The sequence below is a fragment of the Denticeps clupeoides genome, chromosome 7 (genome assembly GCF_900700375.1).
Source record: "Denticeps clupeoides chromosome 7, fDenClu1.1, whole genome shotgun sequence".
Classification (NCBI taxonomy): Eukaryota; Metazoa; Chordata; class Actinopteri; order Clupeiformes; family Denticipitidae; genus Denticeps; species Denticeps clupeoides.
Genome location: NC_041713.1, coordinates 12,360,528 through 12,378,480, shown reverse-complemented (window position 1 = coordinate 12,378,480; position 17,953 = coordinate 12,360,528). Strand labels below are relative to the sequence as shown.

Sequence of the window (17,953 nt, the reverse complement as noted above, 5' to 3'; positions counted from 1 at the left end):
ACTAAGACGTCCTCTGGCTCTGTAGGAATGACACTAATCAAAAAAATCCACCAAGAGGACCCTAAAGCACTTCTGGTCTTTGGTCTGTCAGAATGGAGAAACTGGGGTTGCAGTGACTGGGGATGCTTGCAAATCTCAGCTTTGTAGAAATCTGACAAAAAAAGGAAGCCTTTGTTGGAACTGGACAGATAGAGTTTCCCAGGAGACATGTGACCAAGCAGACAGCCATCCTGCAGTCAGATGAGACCAAAAATTTGCTTCCCGGTCTTATGCCTGAACGCCGTTTTGGCAGCATGGAACATGGTTTCTCATCTCCTGAACCCCTTCTTATTATGCAGCATAACGCTATCTGGAGGTTTCTGTTACAGTGACTGGAAACCATGTAACAGCTAAACATAACATGGAAGCAGAATTCAAAGATGTGGAGAAGGAAGTTCTTAACCTTCAAACCGTCCTGCATTTATTTTACGTTTAGAAATGAGGGCAGTTGTAGCCTAGTGGGTAACACTCTCGCCTATGAAGGTTCAAACCCCACTTACTACCATTGTGTTCTTGTGCAAGACACTTAACCCTGAGTTGCCCTAGGGGAATGTTCATGTAACTACTGGTTTGATGTCACTCTAGATATGTTCCTCTGATAAATTCCATAAATGTAACTGTACATTTGAGCAGTAGATCTTCTATTGGAACAGATAACACAGGCCAGCTTGTACTTGCATCACTGAGCCTTGGTCATCCTGTTTCCGGTTCAACAGTTTTCCTTCTGATAAATCCTGACCACTGCAGACCAGGAACATTCCGCAAAAGCTGCAGTTTTGCAGAGGCTGTGATCCAGCAGTCTATCCATCACAGAGTTGCTCACATACCCAACATTATCAGCGTCAAGGACAAAATGTTCACTTGTGGCCTAATACATCCCACTCACTGCAAGGTGTCGCTGTAACAAGATAATCAATGTTATTCACTTCACCTGTCAGTTGTCAAAATGTTATGGCTGAACAGTGTACATTTTATGCCGCCTACTTGTTTTCTTTAAATGTGACCATTCAGGACCATATTAAATGGTCTTGGTACACATACTGTTTATAATACATGTGATTATAAAGATTAGTTTGCCTGAATACACCGATGCCCTATCTTTACAATATTTAGTAGTAAAAAAAACAAAAATTATAGTGAATTATATACTGATTATAATGTATGAGGAAAAATGGGAGGATTTTCACATCAGTGTATCTGGCTTAGATGGTCGAAATGAAAAGCCTCAGTAACATGGCCCTACAGGACCAGCCCTGTTATCACAAATTTTTCTGTCATGTCCCTTTTTTCTTCGGTTGCATTTTTCCAAGCCCCTGAACTTGAGAGAAGCTATTTCTGCTGGCATGGAGATGGACCTGAAACGTCTAATAAAACCCCGGCAGAGAGCCTAAATGCAGAAAGAGTCAAAAGTCAAAGCCCAGAGCTCGATCCGCTTGAAATTCGGTGGGAATAATTGAAAATTGCTATTCAGCAGCAGTCACCCATTCAGCTTGACAGCGCTTGAACAATTCTGAGGAGGAAATTGGTTTGAAAATTACAGTGTCCAGATGTGCGCGAATGGTAGGGAGACTTGCACAAATAGACTCACAGCTGTAATTGCTGCCAAAGGTGCTCCTTCAAAAGTATGACTTCAGGGAGAGAAGAGAATTGATCTTTTTTTTCTCTTTTTAATTTAGAAGACATTTATAGAGTGCTTTGTCATGATCAGAAATAAAAATCACATTACATCCTTGTTGCAAAACCAGTAAAAATGCAATGTACTCCAAGCAGAGTGATTATGTTTCATAGCCATTTTATGACTTTATGGTGATTAGATGTGTGTTTATGTTGTTGAATGAACAGAAATTCAGAGGGAATTCATAAATTGATAGTCTGTCAGACGATTAGAAATGATAATCAATTAATCGCAAATTTTTCAATGAAATATTCACAGTGAATTGTTACAAAATAAAGTAAAACACCCTGCTGTTTTTAAGAGCTTCAGATGATGCACCCTGAAACACTGTGAACTGTGGGTCACATGGTACTGCGTGCATTTAAATACCTAACACATTAAATATTTATAGATTGATTGCATCAAAACACGTACATTTTGACAGCTCTAGTACTGTTGGTCATTGTTTTCACAAGAAACAATGTGAAGAGTTTTCACATGTTTGTTCTACAAGCAAATGGCCCCAAATACCAAATAGTGGATTGCTTAATGTGCTGATTCTTGTTGCTTTTATGCTTTGTACCTGTGCTAACATTATGGCTTACATGGCCTTAGGACATTTCTTTTTTGAGGAAGTGAGATTCTTAGATCATCATCTTGACAACATTTAGGTCTGACAGGGTTTAGATCATGGGTGATACAAGGCTCCAAAAATATATATAAACCTCTGTGGGTGTTTTAACATGATTTCATTTTAACATTTTTTTTACCAAAATCCCCAAAAATTGGATTTTTAAATGGGATGATAAGTTTATTGAAGAATGTAAAAACCATGTTCTATTTAACACATACACAAGCCAATCATTTGCAGAGCTGTAAACCCCACTTGCGCTTTGGCATTTTTCTGCTTCACTATGAACAAAACCCAAATGATTTTAGTCGTCATTGTGGTTCCATTCCATTCTTGGATGTTCACGGCAGATGCAGAAAAGTGAAACGGAACTCCTGTAGCATCTCATAACTGATGCATGGCAGCATGTTCCTGTTTGGGTTCTGGCCTGAGTGATGCACTCACTCAGAGCCTTGTAGAGTATTTTAACTGCAGGATAACATTCAATGGGAAATGGCATTTCAGCAAATATAACAGATAACGGCAGCGGGTGAAATTGCATATGCTGTAGGAAAAAAAAAATACAAATTCCCTCTTGATATTTTCCAGGGGTCAATATTTTGAGGAATCGCGGAGATAAACGTTATTAGCAGGAATAACTCTTTGGTCCATAATTAGAGTGCAGTAATGTGCTGGGTAATCCAGCCATTCCCCAGGGCCAAAATCAATACGGCAGCCATGTCATTTCAGCTGCAGTGTGAAATCAGGGTGTGGGGATCAATATGGCCGAGTGATGAATCCCGGCCTGTCCCACTCGGCTGTTCAAGGTTAATCCAGCTCCTGAATCAGCGCGAAACACTCGCCACCTCCATGTTGGTGGGGACAACTTAGCTTTAAGCCAAAGCTTCTTTTGACTATAACATCAAAAGAAAAGGGAGAGGGGCGGGGTAGGGGATATTCTTTTTCATCTCCTCCGATGTCAGGTACGCTCCTAAATCAGGCCGCTGCTGTACAGGGCTGATGGATATGATGTGGGCCATAAAGCACGGCCTCTTATGTCTTATTTTACAGGGCTTTCTGAGTAGGGTGCGGGCAGATTTTTATTAAAGTTGTGTGACAGAGAGAGTTTGCACTCATCAAATTGACCAGAGTTCATTTCAGGACTATACCAGAAAGTGTGTAGCTGGGTGTATTGTTGTGTGTTGTGCTTATTTATAGTGTACTGGATTGTGTATATCTTATGTATGCATGGGTGTGTGCTTGCATATGTGTTTCTGAGTTCTCTGAGTGTAGTCTGTATGTGTGTTATTGGAGTGTGTGGGTGTAAGAAGTGTTGTATATATGAATTGATGTGCTGTCTGTGTTTATTGAGCATGCATGGTTTGGCTTGTATGTGTGTATTATGAAGGAGTGTGTGTCTGTCATTGGAATGTTTTGTTATATTGAGTCTGTTATTGTTGCTTGTGTGGCTGTGTGTAATTGAGTTTATTGCATATATACAATGGCTTGTGTTTTATGTGTATATTGTTGGGCTGTGTGTGGGTGTTTGCATCATTGGAATGTATGTTTATATGAACTTGGTGCTGGGTGTTATTAAATTGGATTTATTATGCATTTCTCTTTGAATAAATGTATTATAGGGCTGTGTGTGTGGTAACTGTTGCCGGTGTATATGATGAGTAAAAGGGTAAATGACGTTGGGGTTGATGAGAACGTACCTCACTGGTGTGAGGGATGTGCAGCTGCTCCTCTTTCTCTCTCTCGCTCTCGTTCTCCCTCTCTCCGTGGCCAGCGGCGGCGCGTGAAGGAAAGACATCATGCACACGAACACAAAGACACACACACATCAGGCACACACACACATGTGGTGAGCCACCACTTCTTTGCTAATGCCACTGCTTTTAGCCCCTGCCAGGCCGAACACAATACCATCCCCAATCACCGCTACCTTCCAAAACCTGAGGTGATTGGTGCCCTTAACACCAAGACCACTCGGCCATCGCCAGGGCAGTGATTGCATTAGGAAGGATTCCTCAGCGACTCTTGGATCGCCGTTACCTCTCAGACACGGAGTCAGCTCCAGTTCTTGGATCGGCGTTGCCTCTCAGGCAGGGAGCCGGTGCTGAGAACATTACAGGCGGGCGCCTGGGTGGCAGCTGCAGCTACTGCAGGCAGATAAAACGTGACAGAGCAAGGCTGGCCTGAGCTTCCTACAGTCTGAAGGAGGATATGAGATGAGTACAGTAAAACACTGCCTGTCCTCATCGTCTGTGTGTGTGTGTGTGTGTGTGTGTGTGTGTGTGTGTGTGTGTGTGTGTGTGCGTGTGTGCGTGCGTGCATGCGTTAGTTGAGAGCAAATGTCTTCACAATGAAAATCATATTTGCTTCTACCCACGAAGACAAATGAGATTAATTAAAAAGATAAAAGCAAATTGTTATTGTTAGATCAGTTACTATTTATTTTATAAACAAAATATCACGTTTGTATCACTGTTTCATAGTATTTGAGTGTATAGTGTTAAACTGGTGCTTGTTTAAAGACATCACCTCTTTGAGCCGCATCTCCCATTTGTCTCTGTATGAGTAGAGTCATGATTAATTTAGTTGCAAAAGCAAAACTGTGGGCGCATTTCGTATAAAGCCAAACGAGAAGGGAGAGTCTAATAACTTGGAGGAAGCAATCTGTTGAAACTGTGCTAGAAAGCTGTCGGTCAGAATCTACAAAATCACCTGCGGATCCAGCACCCCACCCACTGCTAACCTTGGAAGGACAACCCCAGCCGCAGATCCATCTCGGCAGCTGCCTGTTGCTGAAACGTTCGTCCAGTGTTTCTGCCTTTCTGTGTTTATTATAGCAAGACTGTCCTGATAAGACATAGAAATGAGAGTAAAAAAAGTAAAAAAAAATAACAGGTGAACAGAAATGTACATTTTTAATGCACATTTTATTTGTCTGTTCCAAAGATCATTTATAAAAAAATTATTTTATACATAATTTATAAATAGTTCATATGGTGAGGGTTATTATTAGACAATAATAATACATATTCTGTAACAACGGTAAAATTAACAGAAAATATACATACTGGTCTTTACAACAGTATTAAATTAAATGTGTGTATGTATGTGTGTGTGTGTGGTGACTGTCTTAATCTCTCAGGAGAGGCTGTGTAGGTGGCCTATGTATGTGTGTGCCTTTGTGTGTGTGTGTGTGTGTGTGTGTGTGTGTGTGCGTTTGTGTGAATGTGCGTATGAGACCATGGCCCAGAGGGCCGTTTATTTTTCTCTGTCCGATTCCCACATGTTGGCTTCTGCATGGCTGATTGTAAAAAGCAGCACAAAGAGCCTGGCGCTCCACAGGGGGTCAGCGCCGCCCGGGGTGGAGGAATACGTTACATGGAGCTTTGTGAAGGAGCGCAGTGCTCTTTTCACCTTTTTTTGTCCTCCCCTCCTACTCCCTCATTCTGTAGTCACATAACGTTAGCAGCGCCCCCTCATGGTATTTGGACCCTTTCTTGTGGTCAAACGTAATGCTGTGGCACATCAGTCAAACCCCTCTCGGAGTGTAGACACAAAATCCATGCCTCCTGCCCCCTCCAGGACACAATTTAGCCAGCATCATGGTGTGATTGGCAGGCTGGTACGCGGCACCGGCTCCGTTTTCGTTTGAGATGCCACTCATGGCTGATGCTGGCAGACGCTTCGGGTCATGGGTGCCCTGGTGTGTGCGTTGTAGGTGGGTGGAATGCAAATGTCTTTGACAACAGCTGATTAGGGTTTAATTTGCTTTAGTGCCCCTGTGCTGGGGAAGCGGAGACCTGCAGGAAAGCCTCAGACCGGTATCCTACAGTACAACATACTGTGTTCACACACACATCTAACATATATAGTAGACAGGTGACAAAAGAAACATCTAGAAGTCAGAAGTGATTTATTTTTTGTATTATATTTAGAATATGGAGTGTGTATAATGTCTTATTCAAACTAGGTGGGCAGAGTTGAAGCCAGATTTTACTCCAAGCTCCTAAAGCTTAAGTAATGTGTGATCATTAGCCCTATTAAGTGAAGAGCCTGTAATTAAATGCAATTACTCTTCAAGTTAAGGCTGAGTTCAGTCGTCCACTGAGATGAGCTCCAGAGGGCTGCACAGCATCCATACAGATGCCGGGCTGGGCCTGGTGGAGGAGAACCGCCGGGTTACCCACACAGGCCACAGCACAGCAGTACACCCAGCCAGATGACTGTAATGCAGAGACCACGGGGGAGTTGAAGAGAGGGGGCGCACTCAGTGGCACAATCCCTTGTGCTCAAGGCTCATCTGCAGTGTGACTCATTAGCCTCATTACCCTCCGTGTCTTTCTGCACTCTCCCCACAGGACGAACGATCAGCTGGTGGCCTTCCTGTCGAAATACCGCGACATGAACTTCATCAAGTCCCACGGCAGGGACAACGCCCGGTGAGTGGACAATCAGCAGCCCCCCACATCACAAATCTGACCACAAATATTTGCAAGTATGTAAATAAATGTTAACACCTCTCTGTGGGAAGATGGGGGAAGAATACTTGGTTGTTTGATTTTTTTCCCTTTCTTCTGTTTCCAGATTCATCAGAAAACAGGGTCTGGACCGGCTGTTCTTTGAATGTGACACCCACATGTGGCGACTGGGTGACCGAAAAATCCCAGAAGGCATTTCAGTGGATGGCGGTTCTGACTGGTTCCTGATGAACCGCATGTTTGTGGAGTATGTCATCAACTCGAAGGACGACCTGGTGACCAGCATGAAGCGTTTCTATGCATACACGCTCCTTCCTGCAGAGGTGGGATTCTTCAAAAACATTCTAATCAAATGATCTTACATTACATTATTAAGGCCATTTCTAATGCTATGAAAATTTGCTAGAAAATTGTTTTTTTCCTCTGGAATTGTGATAATTGTTCCAGTCTTGATTACGTTCTGTGAAACATTTGTTCATTTTTGTTTCCGTTCGTCTAGCAATTTAGTGATGATATGTTTCTTTTGTTTTAACATAACATTAGGATTTCATTAAGGAAAAGTAAAACCAAATCACACAGGACAAATTGCCATGTTCAGCCCTGTAATACATAAATTGTGAAAGGCTGCAATTAATGTAATTGACTTTCTTTCTTTTTTTATTTAACACGTACAGTCATTTGTGTAGCAGTTCCTCCTGAGATCTCATAATTAAGAAAAACTAATAAGGGCCATTCTGTAATCTGAAACCATTTAGGCTTAATTTTAGTGGGCCTGTTTCTATAAATTCTGTATAAAACACATATCTCTAAATCACTTCATTAATTGCAATAAAAAACAATTCAGCCCTATGGTGACTTATTTCTTATCATTCTTTTGAGCATTGGGGCAATATTCTTGCATCTAAAAATATGAAATGCTTTGCTATGTTTCTGGTGGCGAAGCCAGCGATTGTTGGTCTTTTAGCTCATTCAGCAGCGGGTATTGGGTATCGACCAAGGCAGCTGCCGGTCTTTTGTTACTGATGTACACAGTTAAGTGAGAGGAGTCTGTGATAAGACTGGCCTGTAAGCCATCTGTCTTCATTGTATCAGGTGTCATTGCCATTCTCAGCCTCTTCTCTGCACTGTCTCCATCACTCCCTGTCCGTCTCCTTCGCTCCTTACGTACAACTCTCTGCTTTGTCTCCATCTCAAAGTTTTCAATTTACACTTGGGCCCCATACTGGCACCCTCTATCTGTATCTGTAGCCTGTTTTTTCATCATGTCAGACTTTCTGATGTTTCTTTGTTTCTCTATTCCCCTCCAACAGTCGTTCTTTCACACGGTGCTGGAGAACAGCCCTCACTGCGAGAGCATGGTGGACAACAACCTGCGCATCACCAACTGGAACCGTAAGCTGGGCTGTAAATGCCAGTACAAGCACATAGTGGACTGGTGTGGCTGCTCGCCCAACGACTTCAAGCCCTCCGACCTGCCCCGATTCCAGGTATGCTGTGCCCCATAACCCCCTTGCTGCGCTGCTGAGAGGGAAACACTAATTCGCTGTACACACTGTTCTGCCTTTTGCAGGCAGTTAATTAGCCCTCTAACCAACACATAATGCAGCGAGACAGACTCTAGCTATTTTCAGTTCCGATCAGAAATCCGATGAGGTCTCGCTAGGGGGAGAGTCGGCACTAACACGTGCCTGCGTGAGAGATCTGTAATTAAGTCGGCCCGGCCAGAGAGGGAACAACAAGGGATCAATGGGAGAGTGTTCTTTTATCTAACGGACTTCGATGGTGTTGCTGTGTCGGGCCGAGTGAGTCTCGGGGCATGCTGTAGGATCTTTCTTCACCCGCCTGCTCTGTCATTAGAGACTGTCCGTCCATCTGTGGCCTCATGAACTCGCTCACATGTGGTCCTGCTCGCATGGCCCCGGTGAGTCAGTCCTTTAAATGGAACCCCCGCTTCTAAAAGTGGAGGAGCTGTAATAAGAGAGAGAGAGCTGGAAAAAATGAACAGTGAAAAAGTCTATCATTGCCGGGTCGCTGCTGTACTTATCGCCAACTTTTGTTTCCTACAGACTCCTGCCGCTTTGAATAGAACTGCTTGGCATTGGCAGATTTCTCACTCTCTCTCACTCTCTCTCTCTCTCTCTGCTCTTCCCGCTCACTCCCTTGCTCTGGTGTATTTTTAGAGGAGTAGTTTGTGTGTCATTGCTGTGTCATTGTGTGGTTTTTCATGTGTGCCGTTATTGTGATGGGCCTCGACTCGTGCCACGTGGCCCAAATGGCACCCATTACGCACCATCGGCACTGCGTCGGGGCATATATATATATTTTTTTTTGCCCTCTTCTTAGTACCCATGAGATTTGGTAGCATTATAAGGATTGACAAATCCGAAATTAAGTTTGGAGGAGCCTGTGGCAGGAATTGATTAAAGTAACAATCGCATTAAGACACAGAAAAAGTAATGTTTATGGACCAGCAATGGCTGTGTTCATGTGCACGTTTTGAGATTTGATATAACTTTAGAAATCAGAGCATATTTAAAGTGTACAACACATTAAATGTGAACAAAACTTGCAATGGAGGTTATTCTAGTAAAGGAGCAGCTTACTTGTAAATTCAGTCCATGGTGCAGTGGGCTAAGAGAAATTTGTTGTATTGTACTTATTTTCTGTGGTTCAAGTCCCACGGGTGCGCATCTGTAGATTTTTTATTGCCCTGACATTTTGGGACATTAAATTAGTGAGTTGCATTATGCAGTGCAACAAAGCAGCCATCGTTTTATTACATTTTATTTGCCAGTTAAACATTGCTTCTTAGCTCATGTCTCATATTTGAAATCTCATCTCTTCCACTTTTCTTCTGGAGGAACAGAAGGTTGGTCACTTATAATGATGTTTAAAATGGGAGGAGCCATGTGATTGACAGCTCTCACTCACACTTCTCACCCTTTACACTGTGTGTGTGTGTGTTAGGGTGGTTTTTTAAATCCCAGACCTGAGTAGGTCCACTCTCACATTTGGAACCACTCTGGACCTGCCAGGCCTCATGGTCCAGCCTTTCTCCTGGGTCTTTGTGGAACATGGATAACCACCTCAACACGAAGGCGAGAAACATCCAGGGACTATAAATCACACTGTTAATGCTTCATGCGTGTCGGTAGTTGTGGCTATTGAGTAATTACCCGTCGACAATGTGTCCCTTTCAACAGCAGGCTATTGAAAAGTGAGGACAAAGACAGGGCGAGGGAAGCTTGAAATGCGGTGTGGCAGCTCGTGTTTGTTTCCCGGGAAGTTCTCATCCCTGAGCCTGGAGCTCGTCACAAGACCAGACAGAGCTTTACCAGACACGGTTCCCAAAGTCGCCTCATTATTTTCTCATCACCCCTCCTCCCATAGTGTGTCTGAGCACAGCTGCCTCTCGGGAGGAACCCCGGGTTTAGAACATCCTCCAGTTCTCCTGCTGATCTCCCCCAAATTCCACTTTTATTGGCTTCTTTACTGGCAAAACTTTACCTCTTTTTTTGGGGGGTCTTTTCTGAAGTGAGGGTGGGGATGGCTGATATGTGCATGTCTGTGTGTGAGTGTGGTGATGATGTGAAATGGAGGCTCAGCTTTGATTCTTATTTCTACCATCAATTATCTCCAGAAAGGCCCCTGCCACAGTTCCTCTGGCTTCTCCTCTTCCGTCTCACCCTGGAAGGGAACTTTTCATCTTTGCCTTCCTCTTGTTCTCTCGCACGCACTCACCGAATGTGATTCCCTTGTTTTACAGCCTTCATTTCCTCTTTCTCACACACACACACACACTCACACACACACACAGTTCCTCTGCCTCCCGCATCTCTCAGAATGGCATGACTTGCCTTTTATTTTTACTGCGGATTGATTTTTGCTCAGCACTGCTCCTCTGTTTGTGACTCCTCATCCCGCCCCCAGTTTTCACTCTTCCGCTTCCCTACCGTCTTTCCGCAGCAGACCACCAGGCCCACCTTCTTCGCCCGGAAGTTCGAGGCCAGTGTGAACCAGGAGATCATCAACCAGCTTGACGCCTTCTTGTTTGGCAGCCTCCCCCCGGGCACGCCGGGCCTAAAATCCTACTGGGAGAACGCCTTTGACGAACAGGATGGGGTGCACAGCCTGTCAGACTCACAGCTTACCCACTACCACGCCTTCACCCGCATGGGCCTGGCACGCGCCGCCTCCTCCCTGCAGGGGAACCCCGGTGACAGCAGCTGCAGGTCAGTTTCCCCGTCTAGATCCGGAGGGGGCGGGTGGGTTGATTAATGCTGCAACATCAAAGATTTATGGAGATTTACAGAAAATATTTTTAACTGGGGCTGGTCTAATGGAAGCCTGTTTGGGCCTGTTGCAGAGCAGGGATGTTCAGAAACAGCCGATCAAAGAGATTATCAGAGCTTTGCTTCCTCTTGTCATTAAAGAGGCTGCGGCGGAGCTCTGCTAAAAGCCGTTTCGGAGGAAACTTAGCTGCCACACATCTGTCACCACACATGCCACTTTCTCTTAGTGTTGTGTGTTGATCAGCATGCCGAGGACCTGCATTTGTGTAATCCCCACACATTTAAACACAAACTGGCCTCAGTCTCGGTTCCATTAGACTGGGTGGGGACTTTTTGGGACGGGTGCTGGAGCACAAGAAGATGCTTGTTGGATTTAGGGTCGGCAGGTGGGGGCAGAGGAAGTGTGGGCTTTACAGCTGAGGGAGTGTTCTGTTTTACGTAGCCCACTGTGACATCAGCACAGTGGGCTCATGGGGTGGCACTGAATGGTGTCTCTGTTGGACCTATTCGCTGGACATAGCGAGGTGCAAGGGGTGGGGGTGGCGGTGAGCAGGGAGTGGGCTTCACCGCTGCGGTGTAAATATTTGCTGTTCTGCTTGTCAAGCTAGTGGTACAGGGGGATGTAGTGGCTCCAGCCTCTTCTGGAATACTGATGAGGCAGGGCCCGGGGCCCAGGGTGGAGCTCGCCGAGGAGGCAGTGTTGCTGCACCGCATGGCTGCCCATGCCTCCATCAGCCAGGCAGCAAACAGCACACTGTCTGTAATCCCACTAACTGCCACGCGCTGAAAAGACAAAAGCAGCCATGCAAACATTTGCATTCACCAGAATGGTTGTGTTTGCATTTCTCAGTTTTTGGATGTGAGGCATCATTTTGAGCATAATTACAGCATAATTGTAGTTTTTAGGGGTGGTGTTTTCAAGGGGCTTTATAAGATTTACCATGTTGGTTTGTGAATATCAGATTCCCTTATCAGAATTCTTGACTTTATGTGCAATATTTGGTTTGGATAGGGTTGTGGTCCTGTGTTTATAACAGAGATTGTTTTTTAAGATGAACAAGGTATATTATAATCAAAGCAAGGAAATGGAGGAGAGAAGGTGGGACTTTGGCTACTTTGGAGTGTTTTAATCCTTCAGAATGAAGAAGTAGGGCATGTGAGAGCATGCTCATCCCATTTTAAACAATCTCATTATTAGCACATCAACAAAAGGGCTGTGTGGGGACTTAAACTAGTCTTTCATTTGTAAAACTAGTCTTTCATTTGTTATTGTACAATTTATTTTTTGGTTTGTTTATTCAACATTTGCTGTTTCATTTGTTAACTCTTCTTAGGTACTTTGGAATGGGACACCCAGTGTCGGTCCACCTCTACTTCCTGTCCGATGAGTTCCAGGGCTATATAGTGAAGCACCACGCCACTAACCTGGCCACCAGCAAGCTGGAGACTCTGGAGACTTGGGTCATGCCCAGAAAGTTCTTCAAGTTTGCCAACCCTCCCAGCAGCTTCACCAGACTCCAGTTTACAGAGGTAAACACCTAAACTACATCCGTAAGGGGAAGGAAAAATCCTGACATTCCAGAAAATGGGTCACTGCTGACTGTACACATAAAATCAGCAACAGAGATCCACTGATTAAAGCGATATGCATTAGCAAAAATGTCTGGTCACATTTATTTGTTTAGATGATGCTCATATCCAGGGAGACTGTACCACAATTGAGGGTTAAGTGCTCAGGGGCACAGTGGTAACAACAGAATTTTTAGTTTCTTATCTAATTAGATAATTTAGACAATCCAGCGCTGTGTTTTCTCCACACACACACATGTAAATACACACTTTTCAATATTTAACGCTTTAACCTTATGCAGTTACTGTACACTCACATGTTCGCTGCACATCAGCACTTGAGGATGGCCATTTCTGCTGTGCAGGGAGCATAAGAGCAAGACTAAGATATCAGGCTTAACACACAATATGAAAATTACAATATTTTAAAAATCTATGCCCGAATAAGAAACAACCTTAAACAGGGGGTTTATATTTAAGCAAAATGTCCGTTATCAGGCTTTGGCTGCCTAGCAAATGAGCATGGAGGCCAGTGGTCCAGTGGCAGTACTGACCTAGCAACAAAGGAAGAGAGTTCAAATCCCAAACTATCAAGGTTCCTTTCATGACTGCCCACTGTTCACTAAGGATGATGTGTTAAATGCAGAGGACACATTTATTTTTGTGCACCGTGTACTATTACAATTACAAAAACACCATGTTTGTGAAGGTGGCTCAGCCAATCAGAACTACCAGCAGCATCAGTTTAAAGGTGCAACTGGTAACATTTGGCCAGCTGGCCAATTTATACTCTATTAAAGAGGGCAGTATATCACCAGAAATCCTATAAAAGACCTGCTGCAGAGTCCTAATAAAAATCTCAATCCTTCTAAACACACAAACAAACACAAACACAGCAACTCTGTCTCAGAGCATTAACCCCCAGACCACTGTAGCTGTCAAAATGAATGAAAAATAAACCTGGCACGTAACAGCTAGACCCAAACACACTTGCACATTTATTTTTTAAAGTCTAACCAGTTTACCAGGATTATGTAGCTGGTAGGCTTTTGTGTTTTTGTTAGATGGACAAAGAGCCATTCACACCTAGTCAGGGAAAAGGGTTCCATTCAGTGACAATGTGGAAATAAGCGTGTTGCAGCTCCTTCAACTGATGGGAAATTGGAGTATGATCTTGGCCCATGATTATTTCTTTTCCTTGTCTGAGGCAAAACTGAGGCAAATTTTGCTGCTGCAGTAACACTCTATCGCCCCTTGAGAGAAACCATGGTATTACAATACAGGTTAGCTGCTGAAATATTTTTGCAACACGATGCATGGATGTCTGTGCCATACAGTACGTGTTTATGTAATGTTTTTCTTTTAATTGTTCAAACCTAAAAAATCTTGCTCCTTGCACCACATTGTGCCTGTGGAGTTCACCAGATACGAAATTTAGAGTATAATTGAGAACTTGCAAATGATCCAGAAGAGTCACAAAGTCACAGGTTCAAAACTAACTTACTACCATTGTGTCCCTGACTTAACCTTGAGTTGCTCCAGGGAGACTGTCCCTGTAACTACTGTCGCTCTGGATAAGGGCGTGTGCTAAAATGCCATAAATGTAAATGCATAGTGCCCCATTTAAAGAGATAACCTTGGCAGGTCTAATTGTAAACGGTAGATTTAAGTGTTCCGGCTCACTCAGGTTACTGGTCAGTATAAATGCACTGCAGTTCTCCCTGCTGCACGCTGTCGTCCTGTGGAAGCTGACCTCTGAATATTATTGGTAATCTTACACCCGCTGCACATTCTGCTTGACATCCTCCGTTAAGCAACCAATAATTCAGGCGTGCCTATATTGATCGAGCCGTCAGCCAGCATCATACCTGTCATCTTGCCCTTTGGTGTAATCAGTGATTTGTCTGCATGGCGTACTGAGCATAAAATAATGACTGCACGCTTTACTGCTCCGAGTTTATCTGTGGGCGCGTTGAAGGGACACGCTATGTGCTGTGGAGGCTAGCGTGATCCATGACAAGGCCCTGCGTTTCTTTTTTTCACTTACTTGTCTGTCTGCGTTGATTTAGGTGTCCATCTTCAAGCCTGTATAGAAATACCTGGGTATCATTAAGTGGAAGAGAAAGTGGCTGCTACGTTTAGGGAGCTGGATGGCAGGGTTCTGCTACAAAGCCATAAAGTGCTTTAACCAGCTCCAGCTGTGGTGCAGAGCTGGCATGGAACAGGAGGACGAAATTGATTGGTTGTGTTTTATCGCCATGTGAGACGGGAGGGCCACACTGGGCCAGGTCAGTTGTAAAACAAGATTGCCTTAACTTTGATTTGTGTTGGAGATGTTGGCAGTTTGTGAAAGTGTCAGAAGATCAGGTTTGGAGTTCCAATCCCCTACTGCTGTACCATCAGCAGAACAGGTCAAGCAAACCCCAAACAGCGTTCTCAGCATGTATGCTATCATTCACCATGCTATTGTGTGAATAAATAGTAAATCTAGTCTGGCTTTTTACTGCATATCCTCCTGCATTGAATTGTGAGATATTTAAGACAGCGTAGTGTGTTGCATACCACTGAAAATAGTATGCACTTTGGTTCAGATTTAGTGAAAATCGTATTTACTGTTATTTACAACACAACAGTTAAAATCAGTATGCAGTTATGATATTTGAAAACGCTAAAAATGTAATTACAGTTAATACAATAAACCCTTCATTTTTGCCAGTGACAGGCATCTGGCACCTGACTATGGTCTGAATGACGTTGCTTAGCAACAACACCAGAAAAAAACTGAAAATGAGAAACCTGATTAATATTATTAACCAGTTATCTGTACTCTATGCATCTGGTATGTGTTGAGTGTGATGCAGTTCCCTGTTTATTACGTTGTTGGTCTCCTGACTGCCTGTGATCCCTGTTCCCAACGACGTCAACAAAAACACAACACATTTCTCCCCATTTCAGTTATACTTCTCAGGGGCTTTCCTTATAACCAGCTAATAGCCTCAAATGCTGGTGTGCAGCAGGCATAAATTCTTAATCGGTTTATTTATTGGTCACTGGGCTGTTGTGTAGCAGCCCCCTGCTCTGGGCTGGAATTTCGGCCGCTGTAAATGACTCAGCAAACGTAAGAAACGTCCCGCAGTTCTTGTGTGTGTGTTGCCGGCTGGTGTCAGGCGGTTGCCGTGGTTTCTCCAGGTAGTGAGCTGCGAGGATGCACAGCGGTGGAAGCTGCACCGGTGCCTGTGAGATTATTGATCTAAGCCCCCCTCCCCTCAGCAGCCTCTCGCTGACAAATCCCAGAGGGGCTGCGATAATGCAGCCTGAGGGGCAGCGCTGTCTCTTCCTCACAAGCTGCCAGTCACACGCTGACGACCGCACAGCAGCCAATCACAGCATGGCATTAGAAGCCCTTTTAAACCCTGACAATTAAAAGACTCAAGATCAAAGGCTGACGTCTCCCTCATATCTTGCACTGATATCTGGGCCTGATATATTGTCTTCTTCTCTTACTACTACGCCTTCTTACTTAAAACACAATGTCTCTCCATGACAGATTGGGACTGACTGGGATGCTAAAGAGCGTCTTTTCCGGAACTTCGGAAACCTGATGGGGCCGATGGACGAGCCAGTGGGCATGCAGAAGTGGGGGAAGGGACAGAATGTTACTGTAACAGTGGTCTGGATTGATCCCACGAACGTCATCGCCGCCACATATGACATTCTGATTGATGCCAGCGCCGAGTTCACACACTACCGGCCCCCACTCAACCTGCCACTCAGGCCGGGGATGTGGACGGTGCGTGTGCTGCACCACTGGACCACTGTCGCCGAGACACGCTTCCTCATCACGCCCCTCGCCTTCCACAACCACCAGCCTATACGGCAAGGTGAGTGAGAAAAATACTACGTTTGGTGATACATTATTGAAATGAAATTTAAACACTTGTTTTTCACCAGACAGCAGTCATGTTACAACCTGCAAACAGTACACTATTTCTTTACGGTTTATGATAATATTCTGCTTTTTACATGTTTATTCCTCAGTCACAAAAATATCATTGCAGTCCTTTTTAAATGTGCATTTTATATTTAGACATTAGTTGACACACAAAAGCAGAGTCACACACCTAAATTCTCATGCCCAGCCTGCCGTTCTAAATTCTATAATTATGCAGAATAGAATGTCCACATTATTTCTCTAACATCCAGTTGCAGTTTTTACTGCAAAATGCAGACAGGCTGGTTAGTCCATTCCGCTCCTGTCACAGCATTGATAGAGCATTAGAAAGATTTCATAAAATTTCATATTGTTATTGTGTTGGGGAAATTCATGCTGTTGTCCAGGTGGTGCCATGAATAACACGATAAACATTTAAAAAAATTGTTTCCGTAAGTGCATTAGTCAGAGTTTGCCCTTATTAGTCATTAAACCTCTTACAAGCCCCTTAATTAATCTATTTTATCATACACAGAACACGCTGTTTTTCAGAGATTAATTCCATAGAGAAAATGTATAGTGTGATTATCACTATGACTAAAATTGTCATCATTCACAGACCGCGTCGCCCATCCCTGGAACACAGCATGTAAACAGGCCCACATCTGTCGCCATTGATATGCTTTACACACCTATACTCTCAGACATATTGCACCACCAGACGCACGCAGACCTGCAGACATCAACACGACGTGCGCCTGCTCATCCGTGCAGGCCGTCCCTCGCCATCACGCTCGTCCCACCTCCCTCCATCCTCCCCCCTCCCGCTCGCTGCCTAATTAGCTGCCAGCTTGTAGCTCACGAAGCCCGCAGATCTGGAGCAGCGTTTAAATACACTGTACAATGTCGAGCACATCAAATCCCATCATTTCATTTTGTAAACCGTTTAAGTCTGATGATGCACTCTAACTAGACAACGAATTAAAATATTTGCCATTAGGCAGGGGGAGCCAGTCGGGTACAGTACGAGAGCTGTCTGGAGCTTTCACGTCACCACAAAGCAATTTTTATCACGTTATTTTATAGATTATATTTTAATGCATGCTGGTGTGTGTGTGGGTTTTTTTTCCAAAAAAAAAATAAAAAATACATGATGCTGGTTTCTTCAGGTAGATGTGGCTCCCTAGAGGTGGTTCCCTTCGGCATTGAAAGGCACTTTGAGGCTGTTGTGCAGAAGCTTCAAGGCTGGGCTGTTCCATCTATTGCCTATATATAGCTGTAGCTCACAGTCACGGATGAGTAACACACAAATCTTCGGTCACCTTTTATTTGGGGTAAACTTGCAGCGATGACCTCGCCAGA

General features: G+C 44.1%; 1 protein-coding gene across 2 annotated transcripts in view; it reads left to right on the top strand.

The window, feature by feature from the left end:
* xylt1 (xylosyltransferase I) overlaps positions 1–17,953 on the top strand; it is a 52,401-nt gene that overhangs the window by 30,089 nt on the left and 4,359 nt on the right. For both annotated transcript variants that reach the window (XM_028987325.1, XM_028987326.1), the window contains exons 5-10: positions 6,680–6,760; positions 6,906–7,122; positions 8,110–8,286; positions 10,766–11,031; positions 12,426–12,621; positions 16,208–16,541. In XM_028987325.1, the coding sequence (XP_028843158.1) occupies positions 6,680–6,760; positions 6,906–7,122; positions 8,110–8,286; positions 10,766–11,031; positions 12,426–12,621; positions 16,208–16,541 (1,271 nt within the window). The remainder of the gene's footprint in view (positions 1–6,679; positions 6,761–6,905; positions 7,123–8,109; positions 8,287–10,765; positions 11,032–12,425; positions 12,622–16,207; positions 16,542–17,953) is intronic.